The 16,837-nt window shown below is 37.8% G+C and overlaps 1 protein-coding gene across 10 annotated transcripts in view; it reads right to left on the bottom strand.

Annotated features, from left to right (window-relative positions):
- Nucleotides 1-16,837, bottom strand: part of RNF216 (ring finger protein 216) — a 163,049-nt gene that overhangs the window by 121,201 nt on the left and 25,011 nt on the right. For 8 of the 10 annotated variants that reach the window (XM_036932946.2, XM_036932939.2, XM_036932943.2 and 5 more), the window contains exons 3-5: nucleotides 8,694-8,827; nucleotides 4,783-5,640; nucleotides 3,309-3,385 (exon numbers count right to left, since the gene is read on the bottom strand). In XM_036932946.2, the coding sequence (XP_036788841.2) occupies nucleotides 3,309-3,385; nucleotides 4,783-5,640; nucleotides 8,694-8,827 (1,069 nt within the window). The remainder of the gene's footprint in view (nucleotides 1-3,308; nucleotides 3,386-4,782; nucleotides 5,641-8,693; nucleotides 8,828-16,837) is intronic. The other 2 variants (XM_036932944.2, XM_036932945.2) reach the window with 1 other exon arrangement.

Genomic DNA, 16,837 nt, shown 5'->3' with positions numbered 1-16,837 from the left:
AAGGACATGTATGAGACTCAAGTAGGAGGACAGACTCGTCACAGAATCTGTCAATATGATTACATTTTACTGATTATTTCAGACAACTAATTTTGCAAATATTAGAAAAATAATATGTTCATTTGTAGAATGAGAGGGAAACTTTAAAATATACTAAATTTCTAAAAGGGCTACTTTAATATTTACTATTAAGTATTTAAAAATACTTAAACCTGGCATTTCCTACAAAAAGTAGTATTCCATAACCAATTATGTTAAGTTTATACTTTTCCTATAATTTACATGAATATTTTGTGATAAATTATTAAGCTGTACATCTCTGTACACTTTTCTGCATGTATATTATAGTTCACAATAAGAAAGGTTTAAAAAGTTATATACAATCCAGAATATGGAGAAAAAGCTTGAGAAGAGTGAAAAAATGGCATGTAGAACAATAAAATGGCTTTCCTTTCCATCGGTATGAAAGACTGAGTACCCAGGCAGTCTCCCATTGAAAAATGCTTAATGGAAATGCTGAAATAAAACGTTTAAAGTTTATCAATAAATTAAAGTTAGAAAAGAGTTTCCAGATGTCCAAACCTAAGTGAAAAGTGAAGTCCCAGACAAGTAAGCTAAACACAGAAGCAGATTTTCCTCAGGGCATTTGTTGATCCTAATAAATTGGAGCTCTTATTTTTCACAGGGCACAAGGATAAGAGACAAAGTTCAGAGACCACAGGAGAAGCATGCCTACCACTAAATGCCAAGTGAATGGATGGGAAAACAAAAGTCACCCCGAGAATTAGTAAAGATGTACAGTCCTCATTTGGCACTGAATTCTTACTATCGGTTGATACAAACACTTCCAGACAACAACCTACAGTAATATTAAACTGACACTGCCCCAGGCATATAACAAAAGTCAAAGCAATTCTCCCTAAAGGAACCACTTCTGTCAGGCCCTTAAGAAACGAGCTCAGTCAAAATTTATAGAACACACAAGCAAACAGGATATCACAATAGCCAGCAGAACCAAATGAGTGAGAGTCACAAGAACATCTCATGTCAAAATGATCACACTCAGAACACAAAGAAGCTACGCTTATTGTATATGAAGAACTAAAAGGATTAAAAATAAAGGCAAAATCCCAAACATTAGAAAAATGACCAGAATTAAAAATACTAGAAATGAAATAGACATAGAAACTGAAATTAAAAGCACAGTAGATGGGTTTAAGAGCAGATTACAAATCACTGACAAAAGGGAGCCAGAAGACTGCAGAAATCATCCAGAATATAACCCAGAGACAGAGATAGGGTGAGCCATGGAGGACTGGCAGGTGTGTGTGTGGGTTACAGAAGAGGGGACAGAGCAGGCAGAGGGATTACTTGATAAGGCAATGACTACAGAATTTCCAGAGGTGACCAACATAAACTATCCATGACCTAGTATAATCTATATTCTAACTACACTTCCTTAGTCCACAGCAAGTGCAAAAATAAAACATGTTTACTTCTCTCAGTTATTAGTAACACTGGGACTGTAACTTAAAAATTATTTTACGCATATTGTAGGATAAAGAATATACATTGTTATTAGAAGTTATTAGTGGAAGAAAAAACACAAATATAAATTTAGAAAGATTGAGGGAAAAAACCTTAATGACTGGGAACTAAATGGGAAATATGAATATAAATTCATGATTAAAAAAAAACACATTTCCTTGGTCTGCCCCTGAGAGACCCCAGAAGTAATGACATGTTAGAAGTGATGATGAACAGGTCTAGCCCTAGGATATTAATTTATAAATATCAATCATCATTCTAAGAAACCTGGATTTCCTGGAAAAATGACAAGATTCTAGGTTTGGGGCAGAGAAGTTCAAGGTAAGCCTGAGACAACTTGATATCTTAGAAGGCAAGAATGTGCTCAAAGACTAATGAGGATATGCCAAAGGACATCAGTGCCTAGGAGGCTCCTGGTCAAATTTAGGATAATTCAGTATCAAAAAGAAGATAGTAACCAACTGCAAAACACCATCTACACAAAACCTTTAAGTCCACAGTGATAAAAAAAAAAAGAGCAAGCAGTAAAAAGGAAAAATTTTCCTTATAGCAGAATGCCAGATAATCTATGTGGTATATTTATGGATGTTTGTTGTACAGTCTTCCAACTTTCTATGTTCGAAAATCAATGACATCAAAAAAATGTATAAGTGATTGAAAAAAAAATCAGTGACATTAAAAAAAGTGGGGGACTATTCTAGATTAAGAAGTAGAAGAGATAAATAAGTACATTATGAAACCCTGATTTGATCCTGGTTCAAAACCTGGTAAACTGGTTGCCCCTGGACAAAGGAGGATAGACACAAAGAGTGGATGCTGGTACCAACAGTGTCTGTGCAAATTAGGAAAAAGTGCTTCCTCTGGGCTGCTGAGCTGGGAAAGGAGGCCCTTCCCTCTTGATCACAGCAGAGAACAGTTCCCACTTGCACCCTTGGATGAGTGCTGCAGTAGAGGATTTAATTTTTGAGGACAGAGGTTTAGTGTACCACCTCATTTGTTTAAAATGATCTGAATTAGTTGAAAATAATCAATGTCACTGCTCTACTGTTCTTTACAAATTTATAACTGTTTCACTTCTGCAGACTAGAAGAAGAAAGAGTGTAAGAGGAAATTTACTTCTCATTTTGCATTCTTTGGAACTCATTTTTAAAAAAACACATTTATCATTCTCATAAGAAAAAATGAAGAAACACTTCCATACATTTCTCCCAACAGGCAAAGTGGATGTAGAAGACTTTCTGTTACAATATAGGAAGAAAAAGGCTTTAAACATTCTGACTAAAACATAGGTACTTTCAATGCTCAGAATTAACTGAGCATTTTAATTCTATAACCATGCAGGATTCTCTATAAGATTTTAGTCTATTACTAAAATTAGAACTCTTCTAACAGAATCACTGAAGAAAAATAAGTGACATAAGCCAGTAACAAATGGACAAATACTGTGTGATTCCACTTATATAAGGTCCCTAGAGCCATCAAATTCATAGAAAGTAGAACCGGGGCTTGGGGAGGGTGAGGGGGTGGGAGGGATTTTTAGGGGCTTGGGGAGAGGAATGGGGAGTTAGTGTTTAATGGGGACAGAGTATCAGTTTGGGAAGATGAAAAATTTCTGGAGATGGACATTGGGGATGGCTGCCTGACAATGTGAATGTACTTAATGCCACAGAACCAGACACATAAAAATGGTTAAAATGGTAAATTTTTATGCTATGTACATTTTACCACAATAAAAAGAGAAAGCACAGTAGTATACTTACACATTCAAATCATAATAACTCTTCATATGAATTATTTCCTCAATGTACCCATTTGCTACATCTGGAAATCTTGCTTCCTAGAAAATAATAAAAACAAGACATTGTTTATATTTCACCCCCTAGAATGGTTTCAAAGTGCAATAACAACTGGATGGCAATGACCAAGGACTAGAAAAGGGCTGCAAAGTAGGATTGTGTCTGGCTTAAAATTCCATACCAGGCGCCCAGATTTATCTGTCTACCTTAGAATATGGAACATAGAAAGATCCTTAGAGATCATCTGGTCCTCTGCCCCTTCTGCATGTCCTTTCTTCATTTTTTCAATAAATACTGAGTATCTCTGTTCAGGCAAAGAGAGTCTGAGTCCAAAGATGAAGACCTACCTTTGTGAAGCACATGACCTAGTGGGCCAGATGAAAAAACCCAGGGGAAGAAGTCTTCAGACTGTCCACAGGCAAATGCAGCCAGACCAGACCATAAAGTTCTGCAGCACAGCAGCACCCCCACACCTGTGGTTTCACTTGCCAGTTTTAATCACCCCTGTAATCTAGAAGCAGATGATCCTCCTCCTGACAAACTGCCAGGAGTTCAGTAGTAGCCTACCTACCTCAGGACGCCTACATCATTCACCTCACTTCATCTCATCACATGGGCATTTTATCATCTCACATCATCACAAGAAAGGTTGAGTATAGTACAATAAAGTATTCTGAGAGATCACATTCACATAACTTTCATTATACTTTATTATTATGATTATTCTCTTACTGTTACTGTTGTTAATCTCTTACTGTGCCTAATTTATAAATTAAACTGTATCATAGGTATGTATGTATAGAAAAAACATACTACCGATAATGTCTGGTGGCATCCGTGGAGAGTCTTGCACATTTCCCCTGTGTATGGTGGAGGGGAGAGGAACTCCTGTACTTTATCAGTGTTAACCAACAGAACTTGGTGCAACGGTGGAAACGGAATGGTCTACTCTGTGCTTTCCAATATTGTGGCTGTTCAGAACCATGAGCTACCGAGCACTTAAAATGTGACTGGTACCACTGGAAATGGAATTTTGCACTTTATTTCACTGCATGGCATTTAAATTTAAACATGAGACTATATGAGATGACCACATTGGGCAGTGCAGCTCTAGGTGATCTTATAAACCTGCTTTAAGGGTATGAATTTGGAGTTAATTCAATGCTTTTAAAACTGGGAGGATTGCTCACTGACAGCAGCAGTGCACCCATGGTCTGCAGCTAGAATCCCAGAGGGCTTAAAAGGTAGGGATGGGAGTGTAATGACACATTAAGGAATCCTGATTCAATTTTCTTGTCTTCAGAGTTTCTCTTCTATTCTATTTATCTAGCTATACAGTCCTCAGGAAAATGAAGTCCACACAGCTAATATTTTGCAGTAAGAGAAAACTCAGTATATTTAGTGTCTATAATTATTTACTTAATGAAATAAAACTTACTGTTTCTTTCACTAATAGGTCAACGAGCTCTTGATCTACCTCAGGAGATTCATGCCCCCAAAGGTTTTCCAAATTGGGATCCTGAGATCCTTGCAGTGGAAAGGCTGGACCCGGCTCCTCATCATCTATTCCTAATTGTTGGTCTTCAAGTTCTCCTAGAGGATGGGCAGGCTGAGGAGAGGAGGGGCCGGGAATCCCATCCTGCTGGGGTTCTGGTCTTGGAAAAGCTGGCCTTGGAAAAGCTGGGCCTGGGCGTTCATGTTGATACAGAAATGGGCCCAGCTCTGCTTCAGGCTGCCGCTCCTGAGGAACAACTTGGTTTGTTATCTCATGGGGCTGCTGGTTTAAAGGCTTGAAGTAAGGACGGTGTAACCAGCATTCTTCTTCAATGGCCTGGTCATCTAGAATAGCTGCTGATTCTTCAATGTTTGATATAAGCTCTGTTTCTGAGTCTTCAGATGACTGGTTCTGAGTGTCTGAAGGATCGCTTTCAGGATAAAGAAGGCTACCTTCTTCCAAGATAATGACTTTCTGCTCTGATTGGGAGTTGACAATGTCATCTGCTGCTTCATTATGACTTGGTCCGGGCTCAGGTTCTCTCTCTGTTTGGCCCCTTGGTTTAATGAATTCAGAAACTCCAGGAGGCCTGAGATCCAGAAATTCTCCGTCGTCATCCTCAGAATCATCCTGTGCCCCAGAATCAAACAATGAGCTGTTACACACTGAAAAATAGCCGTTCTTATCTGATTCAAAGGTTGCTCTAGACTTTCTAGGCCTCTCTTCTCCCAATCTTTTGAGATCTTGCCACTGGGCAGCTGGTTTGATGAGACTGGGTCGTGATGTCTGAGGTTTATTTGTCTAAGAAAAAATGAAATTTTAATAATAATAATTCAATTTTTTGCCTATGCCTCCTTATGTACTTATAATGCACTTCTGCGACAGGACAGGAAAGAAACAAAAACTTAAAAAACCTTCCCCGAACAAAACTGATTCTTCACATTTTTCTTGACACTGAAATTTGGTAACATCATAGTAACTTTAAGAATCAAAGGAGCCATTTGTAGGCTGAAGCCTGAGTTATAGTTAGAATAATAGTATCACCTGAGATACTATTTGCATAACAGGAAATAATGAGAATGACAATGCAGTAAAAGAATGTAAAGTGTTTAATAAACACATGGAAAGAACCTAAATCTCATTAGTCATCAGCAAAATGAAAACTGAAACAAGATTTCTCCCAATCTAAGAATGGCAAACTTTTTAATTAGATAGTATCAAGCCCTGGTAAGAACATGGGAAAACTCATACTAATATTCACTGCTAGTGAATTTAGGGGCGTAATTTGGCATTATTGATTAAAATAAAAAAATGTATATTCTTACGATCTCTCACTATCACTTTTTCGTATCTATTCTACAAACCCTTACGTGTCTAAAAGGGGGCATGTATAAGGATATTTACTGCCACACTGCCTCTAACAGAAAAAACTGGAGACACTCTGAAGTTTTCCCAAAGAAAATAGCTAAGTAAACTATTATTTATCTGCTCTACAAAATATTCTCCAACTCCCCATCCCAAAGAGAGGTGGCTTTATATATGTACAGAAATGGGAAACTCACCAAAAAACTTCACTGAGGAAAAATTCCAAAACAATAAATACACAGAACGATTCTATTTACTTTTCAAGAAATGTAAACACAGACATAAACAGAGCCATTTCTAAAGCACGTATCTGTACACATACATGTATACAATGGCACACGTGCACACACATTCAGTGAAAAGTAGACCTGGAGTATACATGCCAAACTGTAACAACAGTTCCTCTGGGAGGTCCCAGGGAAGGAAGAGGCTGGTAAAGAGAAACTTAATCTGTACCAATTTAGTTTCCATAGGGAATGAAATCATGTGTTACTCATAAATTTAAAAAATTGAAATGGACATGCAATTTTAAGGTAGTGGATTAAAAATGTTTCTGAACCTTCTCTCCTCTGCAATCACCCCAATCTAGGGGGCAGAGAGACAGAGCTGAAAATCTTTGACAAAGCCAACAGACATTTATAATCCCAAATTACATTATGTATGAGGAGCTGGTAATAAGCACAGTGAGGGAAGTAAAACCAAATTCCAAGCAAGGCAGAGAAAGCTTCAGAAAGGCAGAGTGTTTCAAAGTAGGTGGTGTGTCTGGGGGGAAAAACCAACAATCAGTTTGGAATGAGGGGAGCCTTTAGGTAAACCTTTTGGCAGCCAAGGAGTTTCTGAGGAGGTTAGAATGAATGAGGACAGGCATCTCTGCCAGAGGTATGGTGGAGGACTCTGAACTGGGCAACTCTGCAACTAGCAGTCTCTGCCAGGTGGTAATAAGTAAGGCTAAGTAAATATAAGTGCCCATGTGCACTCCCCCCAAGTCTACTGTCCCAAGGAAGGAGAATTACTGCTAGCCAAGAATGGTGCCTGACCCCTTCCTCCAACAGAGCTACCTACAAAGAGCTAGCCGAGGAAAACTTCAATTGTGAAAGTTGAGTAATAAAACTACCAGCACAGCAACTGTACAAAATTACCTATCTATTAAAAGAAAAAGAGATAGCTGAGTAACATCCTAGAAAGTTAGCACAACACAGGAGATGAAATAACCACAAAACAGAAACAAGGACACAACCAAGTAATGAAATAATTCTCTCTTCAATAAAAATGTTGTAAGTCATGGTTTTGTAGAAATAAGGTAACCATTGAAAGTTGGGAGGGAAAATGGAGAGGTGGAGATGAAAATTCTGAAGAAACCATTATAATACCATTACCAAGTAGAGTTTACCCAGAAACAGAATTTACCACATTAACAGATCAAAGAAATATCATATGGATAATTTCCACTGATGCTGAACTTGAATTTGACAGAATTATATATTCACTCAGAATAAAAACTCCAAATAAAGTAGATGACTAGTTACTTACCATAACTAAAAAAAATGGTATCTTAAGCAAAAAGCCACCATCTATGTCAGTGATTATGTTTCTGATTCCTATTACCACTATTCATTAAAATTTTGGGGGAAGTATTGCTTAATATAATTAGAGAAGATAAAGAGTAAGAGTAAGTATAAAAATTGGAAAAGGAAGAAACTAAGTATCATTATTTGCAGACAGATCAGATGCCATCCCTTAAAAATTTAAGAGGGTCAATTGAAAAACTACAGACAACAAAAATAAGGTGACTGAATATGAAATTAATGTAAGAACCAACAAACTTAAAAAAATTACAAAGTACAACAGAAGATGTTGTTTATAAATGCAACAGAAAGGATAAAATAGCCAAGAACAAACTTAACAAAAAATGTTTAAGATCTATAGTAAGAAAAATCCAAAATGCTCTGAGGATTATAAGGAAGGCTAGACTAAATGGGAAAACAAAACGGTTCTTCTATTATAAAAAATTGTTCTATATATAATATTATAAAAAATTTTCTATAATAAGATTTGTTTTGAATTAAACTATCAGCATTAGAAAAGCTGGTGTGAAAATTTATGTTAAAAATATAAGCACAAAAATATCCAGAAGGATTTCGAGAAATATAGTGTAGTAAGGGGGAGATGAGATTATAAAAAAACATGTTATAAGGCTGTAGCAATTAAAATAGTGGGATATATAGTACATGAATAGTCAGAAGGAGCAATAGTGGAGGAAGTTAAGCCCTGAAATAGACCCAAGACATATGGTTTCTAAGAAGACATCAGGCAGGGTGGAAAGGGGGCTTTTCTGAGAACTGGAGAACATGCAGAGCACTACAAGTGAGATGTAAGTGGTGTTCTCAGCTCTTCTGCCAACAAGGCCCAATGCCCACTAGTGAGTGGCTGAAGAATGAGATCACTAATTTGCAATAATGCCTCATCCTGGTAAGTTTAAGAAAACTCACTTCCGTCAGGATGATACCATCATTCAGGTCCTCTTCATCGTGTTGCTGAGGAGCTGGGGTTACCATCATGGGAACCCCTTCCTCGTCAGAGGAGTCAGATATGGTGATGGGTCCATCTCGGAGACTGATCCAGTCTAAAAGCAAGCAGAGGATGCTGTTACCAAGTGAGCATAATCACATCCAACGCTTTGGCAGGAACAGGGTGAAGCATAATGCCAAATTCATGGTTACTGGTGTGTTAATTTATACCCTCAAGCAGCACTTACATCCAAGCATTAAGAACCATGTTTCCATGCTGACCTTTGCCAATAAAACAGTTTTGAAAATCATGAGAGAAAATCAGACAGTTACTATGCTCAAGATTATCAACTTTTTCTTACAGGTTAGAGAAATCTATTGATAAAATCTTGACTGCCAATTTCTTAAAATTGAAATCATAGCCTTCCACCTCATCTCTATTCCTTCCAGGAAATAAAACACTATTTTATTCAAGCTGATAGGCCTGAAAGAAATTTCACTCAAAAACAGTAAAATTTTCATTTCTTTAAAATATTTAAATTTGCTCACCTGAACATAAACTTCAAGTATCACTTATGCAAACATGTTTCAGTGCTTTCATCAAGCACCCATTTATCATCTCTAACAGTAAGCAATTTAACTTCCCTAGTTCTCCTTTAAATATGAGTTAAACTAATAATCTAAATATAGTTAATTCTGTCAAGGTCTCTAACTCCTTTTAATTGTCTGAAGACAGATCATATTTGATACTGGATGATACAAACTGTTATTTTTTCCTGTCTGGGTCCACTGGAATGTTAAAGGTTAAAGTGAACAAAGAAGAGAAAAATGTACTAAGTGTCTAAGAAAAAAGATTAAAAAAAAAAAGGCAAGGAAAGAAAGAGGCATCATCTTAACAAATTCTGAAATTCCTCGATTAAAGTTCTATCTTTCTCAAAGTTAATGCCTCAGGTATTTTTATGGCATCCGACAATTCGAAAACAATCTAAAATCAATTTTCCTACTTCACTCCTGTAACAGGGCTATGGTGATGCCAGGGACAGCAATTTAAAATGGGTAAGTCTGCAGGATCTAAGGTCAGACTGCACTTGAGTCTCAGCTCCACCACGTGCTGGCCACATACTAGCTACTTGACACTGTTAACCTCAATTCTTTAAGCATCCATTTCCTCAACATTAATAAAAAGGTTAACAAATGGTGCCTACTGCAAATAACTGTATTAGTTGAGAAAACCCACATAAACTACTTGTTTATTATAGTACTTGACACATAGCAAAGCTGCCTGATTTTAAGTCCAATGCCACCTACCTGGCAGACCAATAAATCTACCAATCGTCTCAACTGAGGGCCTGGGAAGTACATTACAGAGGACATCCAGTTAAACCTGGCAGAAAGAACCCAAGTGATTATTACCATCTCCTCTCAAAACCCACTAAAATGACAGTAAAGGAACTTTTTCAAGCACAACCTCTTTAGTTCACAAAGACGGAAGGAAATGATAACTGACAAAGACATTTAAACAAAATTCTGGAAGACAGCAGATTTACAGATGCCAAGAGTTCTAGCAGAGCGGAGAAGGCTCAAACCCACAGCCTGCAGAGGGAGCAGGCAACAAGAGATGCCTAATTCATGCTGCAGAATCCTAGATCTTCTTGAATAAATGTTCTGTTACTGTGTGCCTTTGGTCATTTCTAGTCTTTAAATGGTTGTTTTTGACATTTTTGTCTAATTTTATTATTGATTTTGGGGAGAGGATGTGCCGAGTTCCTCACTTAGCCGTTCCAGAAGGCATGAAGATGTACATTCTAAAGAGATGATGAGACAGAGAGGCACTAGATACTAAGCAGAGAGTCAAGAGAGGAAAGGAATGCCATTGAAATAGCATGGTGAGTAAGACTCCAGCTGCCTTCTGCTTCTTGGCCCCCTGAATGCTACAGATAATCTTAGATTCCATATGCAGGAAACTGTAGATTCCTCTTGGGAAGAATGAGCCCAAGAAAAGAGCACTTACAAACAATAACTTGAGGAACCCAATGAAAAAATTGGTTTGAAACTTAACACTTTACAGTGAAGCCCAATGGTTGACAAAATATTCTCCAACACACCACATATACACACATTAACTTTTTAAAATAAAATTTAAAAATTAAGTTGTAACATGGCAAAGTCTATGAATCAAGTGTATGACTCCCTGAGTTAATACAAAAGGTACACACCTGTGGGACAATCACTAAAGTCAGTAAATACAACATTTCTAGTACATCAGTAGCCTCCTAACCACAGATTCATTTTGCTTGTTTTTGAGTATCTTTTGTTTCTGGCTTTCTTGTAAATAACATGTCTGAGTTGTATCCATGTTGTTGCATATCCCAATAGTTCTCTTTGCTGTATGTAATCCACTATGTGGATATACCATAAATTGTTTATTCTGTTGATAGACATTTGGGTTAGGTCCAGTCTTGGCTATTTTTAATAACACTGTCACAAACATTCTCATACATGTGTCTCCTGGTATACTCATTTCAGCTGGGTACATTCTAGGAGCAGCAGTGCTGAGTCACAGGGAAAGCATGTGCTCAATTTTACTAGACAATGCCAAACAATTTTCCAAACTGTGCTAATTTACACTCCCACCAACAGTGCAGGACAATACCTGTTACTTCGTGCCCTTATGGAAACACAGCCATGCCCATCCATTCATGTTATTACCTACAGCTGCTTTCACTTACAATAGTATAGCTCAGTGGTTGCCACAGAGCCCATATGACCTGCAAGGCTAAAATAGTGACTATTTGGCTTATATTATTAATTTCTGAGCTTGTTTCTTATGCAGTATATGATTTTTATGATGTTAGTTTTCTTCAAACCGACATTAGGTGCTTCTCATAAGCTTCAACTGATTCCATTTTCCTTATTATGTAATTTAAAATATTTTCTTATTTCCATGGTGACTTCTTCTATTAACTATGGGTTGTTCTGAAGTGTATTCCTATCTCCACACATATAGAGATATTCTAATTATATTTTTGTAATTGATTTATGGCTTAACTCCAATACGGCTAAAGACCATAATCTGCATGATTTTGTGAAAATTGGTAAAGGGACGCCTTCCATCATGGCATAGAGAGGTCTGCAGGGGGAGTCCTCATGCCTACCAATGCTGGTCAATTACAGACCAACAGAAACAGATACCTTACAAATCATACTATTTTGGCTACTTCACCAATCAGCAGGAGGAGGGAAGAGTTTGTGCGTGCCTCAGCAATGAGACTTAAAACTCAGCCAATGAGCACCACAACACATGGGGCTCCAACTCTCTCCCACTTCTCTCCCCCGTCCTTTGTTCTGACATGCTTGTGATTTTACCACAGCTTGCTTGTCCTGAAATTGAAATTATCTGCTGTTCCAGAAAAAACCCATTTTGCTGGTAAAATAACTGACAGCTTTATTTTTAAAGTTAACAATTTCAATCCTCTGAAAATACAGTCAAATTTATTAAATACATTGGATACAGCAGTATTTCATATATGTCTAAGATGTTGTCTGTTCCTCATGTCCTTCCCATGTTCTATATACATACAAATATCTGTGTGTGCTTGAAAGACACACTTGCAGTTATTCAAGGAAATACGTTAAAATGTCTGATTATATTGTGGATTTGTCCATTTTTTCTTTTAGTTATGTCAATTTTTGTTTTTTTAAAATCAGTATTTTGATACCATTATTAGGTGTATAATGAATAAAAGACTACTTAATCTTTGTAGTGTACTGACCCTGTTATCATTTATGAACTCTTGCAGCTTTAGGAATACTTCCAGCTGGAGCATCTACTTAGCCTGATAATATATAGACATACCAGCTTTTCTCTTTCTGGGGGCAGTATTTACATGATGGATCTTTTTTTCACTCCTGTACTTTTAATCTTTATTCCACCTTCATTTTTTTAAATTTTGGTATCATTAATCTACAATTACATGAGGAACATTGTTTACTAGACGCCACCAATCACCAAGTCTCCCCCACATACCTTAGAGTCTCTGTCCATCAGTGTAGTAAGATGCTATAGAGTCACCACTTGTCTTCTCTGTGTTGTACAGCCCTCCATGTGCCCACCCCCTCATTATACACGCTAATCATAATGCCCCCTTCCCTCCCCCCGACCCCACGCCTTATCCCTCCCTTCCCACCCTTCCTCCCTACTCCCTTTCCCTTTGGTAACTGTTAGTCCATCCTTGGGTTCTGTGATTGTGCTGCTGTTTTGTTCCTTCAGTTTTTTTCTTTGTTCTTATACTCCACATATGAGTGAAATCACTTGGTACTTGTCTTTCTCCGCCTGGCTTATTTCACTGAGCATAATACCCTCTAGCTCCATCCATGTTGTGGCAAATGGTAGGATTTGTTTTCTTCTTATGCCTGAGTAATATTCCATTGTGTATATGTACCACATCTTCTTTATCCATTCATCTACAGATGGACACTTAGGTTGCTTCCCTTTCTTGGCTATTGTAAACAGTGCTGCGACAAACATAGGGGTGCATATGTCTTTTTCAAACTGGGCTGCTGTAATCTTAGGGTAAATTCCTAGAAGTGGAATTCCTGGGTCAAATGGTATTTCTATTCTGAGCTTTTTGAGGTACCTCCATACTGCTTTAAACAATGGTTGAACTAGTTTACATTCCCACCAGCAGTGTAGGAGGGTTCCCCTTTCTCCACAACCTTGCCAACATTAGTTGTTATTTGTCTTTTGGATGGTGGCGATCCTTACTGTTGTGAGGTGATATCTCATTGTGGTATTGATTTGCATTTCTCTGATGACTAGCGACGTGGAGCATCTTTTCATGTGTCTGTTGGCCATCTGAATTTCTTCTTTGGAGAACTGTCTGTTCAGCTCCTCTGCCCATTTTTTTTTTTCATCATTAATATATAATTACATGAGGAACATTATGTTTACTATGCTCCCGCCTTCACCAAGTCCCCACAACAAACCCCATTACAATCATTGTCCATCAATGTAGTAAGATGCTGTAGAGGCACTACTTGTCTTCTCAGTGTTGTACAGCCCTCCCAGTGCCTCCCCCCGACATTATACATGCTAATCGCAATGACCCCTTTCTTCCCTCCCCCCACTTATCCCTCCCATCCTCCCCAGTCCCTCTCCCTTTGGTAACTGTTAATCCATTCTGGGGTTCTGTGATTCTGCTGCTGTTTTGTTCCTTCAGTTTTTGCTTTGTATTCATACTCCACAGATGAGTGAAATCATTTGGTACTTGTCTTTCTCGGCCTGGCTTATTCCATTGAGCATAATACCCTCTAGCTCCATCCATGTTGTGGCAAATGGTAGGATTTGTTTTCTTCTTATGGCTGAATAATATTCCATTGTGTATATGTACCACATCTTCTTTATCCATTCATCTACTGATGGACACTTAGGTTGCTTCCTTGCCTTTTGTAAATAGTGCTGCGATAAACATACAGGTGCATCTGTCTTTTTCAAAATGGGCTGCTGTATTCTTAGGGTAAATTCCTAGAAGTGGAATTCCTGGGTCAAATGGTATGTCTATTCTGAGCATTTTGAGGAACCTCCATACTGCTTTCCACAGTGGTTGAACTACTTTACATTCCCACCAGCAGTGTAGGAGGGTTCCCCTTTCTTGGTATCCTCACCAGCATGTGTTGTTGTTTGTCTTTTGGATGGTGGCCATCCTTACTGGTGTGAGGTGATATCCAACTGTGGTTTTAATTTGCATTTCTCTGATGACTAGTGATATGGAGCATCTTTTCATGTGTCTGTTGCCCATCTGAATTTCTTCTTTGGAGAACTGTCTGTTCAGCTCCTTTGCCCATTTTTTTATTGGATTACTTCCTTTTTGTTTGTTGAGGTGTGTGAGCTCGTTATATATTTTGGATGTCAACCCTTTATCGGATCTGTCATTTATGAATTTATTTTCCCATACTGTTGGATACCTTTTTGTTCTATTGATGGTGTCCTTTGCTGTACAGAAGCTTCTCAGCTTGATATAGTCCCACTTGATCATTTTTGCTTTTGTTTCCCTTGCCTGGGGAGATATGTTCATGAAGAAGTCGCTCATGTTTATGTCCAAGAGATTTTTCTAAGAGTTTTATGGTTTCATGGCTTATATTCAGGTCTTTAATCCATTTTGAATTTACTTTTGTGTATGGGGCTAGACAGTGATTCAGTTTCATTCTCTTACATGTACCTGTCCAGTTTTGCCAGCACCATCTGTTTAAGAGACTGTCATTTCCCCATTGTATGTCCATGGCTCCTTTATCACATATTAATTGACCATATATGTTTGGGTTAATGTCTGGAGACTCTATTCTGTTCCACTGGTCTGTGACTGTGTTCTTGTGCCAGTACCAAACTGTCTTGATTACTGTGGCTTTGTAGGAGAGCTTGAAGTTGGGAAGCGAGATCCCCCCTGGTTTATTCTTCCTTCTCAGGATTGCTTTGGCCATTCAGGGTCTTCTGTGTTTCCATATGAATTTTAAAACTATTTGTTCCAGTTTGTTGAAGAATGCTGTTGGTATTTTGATAGGGATTGAATCGAACCTGTAGATTGCTTTAGGCAGGATGGCCATTTTGACAATATGAATTCTTCCTTGCCAAGAGCAGGGGACGAGCTTCCATTTGTTAGTATCTTCTTTAATTTCCTTTAAGAGTGTCTTGTAGTTTCCAGGGTGTAGGTGTTTCACTTCCTTGGTTAGGTTTATTCCTAGGAATTTTATTCTTTTTGATGTAATTGTGAATGGAATTGTTTTCCTGATTTCTCTTTCTGCTAGTTCATAGTGTAAAGGAATGCAACAGATTTCTGTGTATTAATTTTGTATCCTGCAACCATGCTGAATTCAGATATTAGTTCTAGTAGTTTTGGAGTGGATTCTTTAGGGTTTTTTATGTACAATATCATGTCATCTGCAAATAGTGACAGTTTGACTTCCTCTTTACCAATCTGGATCCCTTGTATTTCTTTTTTTGTCTGACTGCCATGGCTAGGACATCCAGTATTATGTTGAATAACAGTGGGGAGAGTGGGCATTCCTGTCTTGTTCCCGATCTCAGAGGAAAGGCTTTCAGCTTCTTCCTGTTCAGTATGATGTTGGCTGTGGGTTTGTCATATATGGCCTTTATTATGTTGAGTATACTTGCCCTCTATACAAATTTTGTTGAGAGTTTTTATCATGAATCAATGTTCAATTTTGTCAGATGCATTTTCAGCATCTATGGAGATGATCATGTGGTTTTTGTCCTTTTTGTTGATGTGGTGGATGATGTTGATGGATTTTCGAATGTACCATCCTTGCATCCCTGGGATGAATCCCACTTGGTCATGGTGTACGATCCTTTTGATGTATTTTTGAATTCGGTTTGCTAACATTTTGTTGAGTATTTTTGCATCTACGTTCATCAGGGATATTGGTCTGTAGTTTTCTTTTTTGGTGGGGTCTTTGCCTGGTTTTGGTATTAGGGCGATGTTGGCTTCATAGAATGAGTTTGGGAGTATTCCCTCCACTTCTATTTTTTGGAAAACTTTAAGGAGAATGGGTATTATGTCTTCTCTGTATGTCTGATAAAATTCCGAGGTAAATCCATCTGGCCCAGAGGTTTTGTGCTTTGGTAGTTTTTTGATTACTGCTTCGATTTCATTGCTGGTAATTGGTCTGTTTAGATTTTCTGTTTCTTTCTGGGTCAGTCTTGGAAGGTTGTATTTTTCTAGGAAGTTGTCCATTTTTTATAGGTTATCCAGTTTGTTAGCATATAGATTCTCATAGTATTCTCTCATAATTCTTTGTATTTCTGTGGGGTCCGTCATGATGTTTCTGTTCTCATTTCTGATTCTGTTTATGTGGGTAGATTCTCTTTTTCTCTTAAATCTGGCTAGGGGCTTATCTATTTTGTTTATTTTCTCAAAGAACCAGCTCTTGGTTTCATTGATATTTGCTGTTTCATTCTTCTCAATTTTACTTATTTATTCTCTGATCTTTATCATGTCCCTCCTTCTGCTGACTTTGGGCCTCATTTGTTCTTCTTTTTCCAATCTCAATAATTGTGACTTTAGACTATTCATTTGGGAATTGTTCTTCCTTCTTTAAATAGACCTGGACTG

The sequence above is a fragment of the Manis pentadactyla genome, chromosome 10, assembly GCF_030020395.1.
Source record: "Manis pentadactyla isolate mManPen7 chromosome 10, mManPen7.hap1, whole genome shotgun sequence".
NCBI lineage: Eukaryota > Metazoa > Chordata > Mammalia > Pholidota > Manidae > Manis > Manis pentadactyla.
Note: the sequence above shows the minus strand (reverse complement) of the source record. Positions and strands in the feature narration are given on the sequence as shown.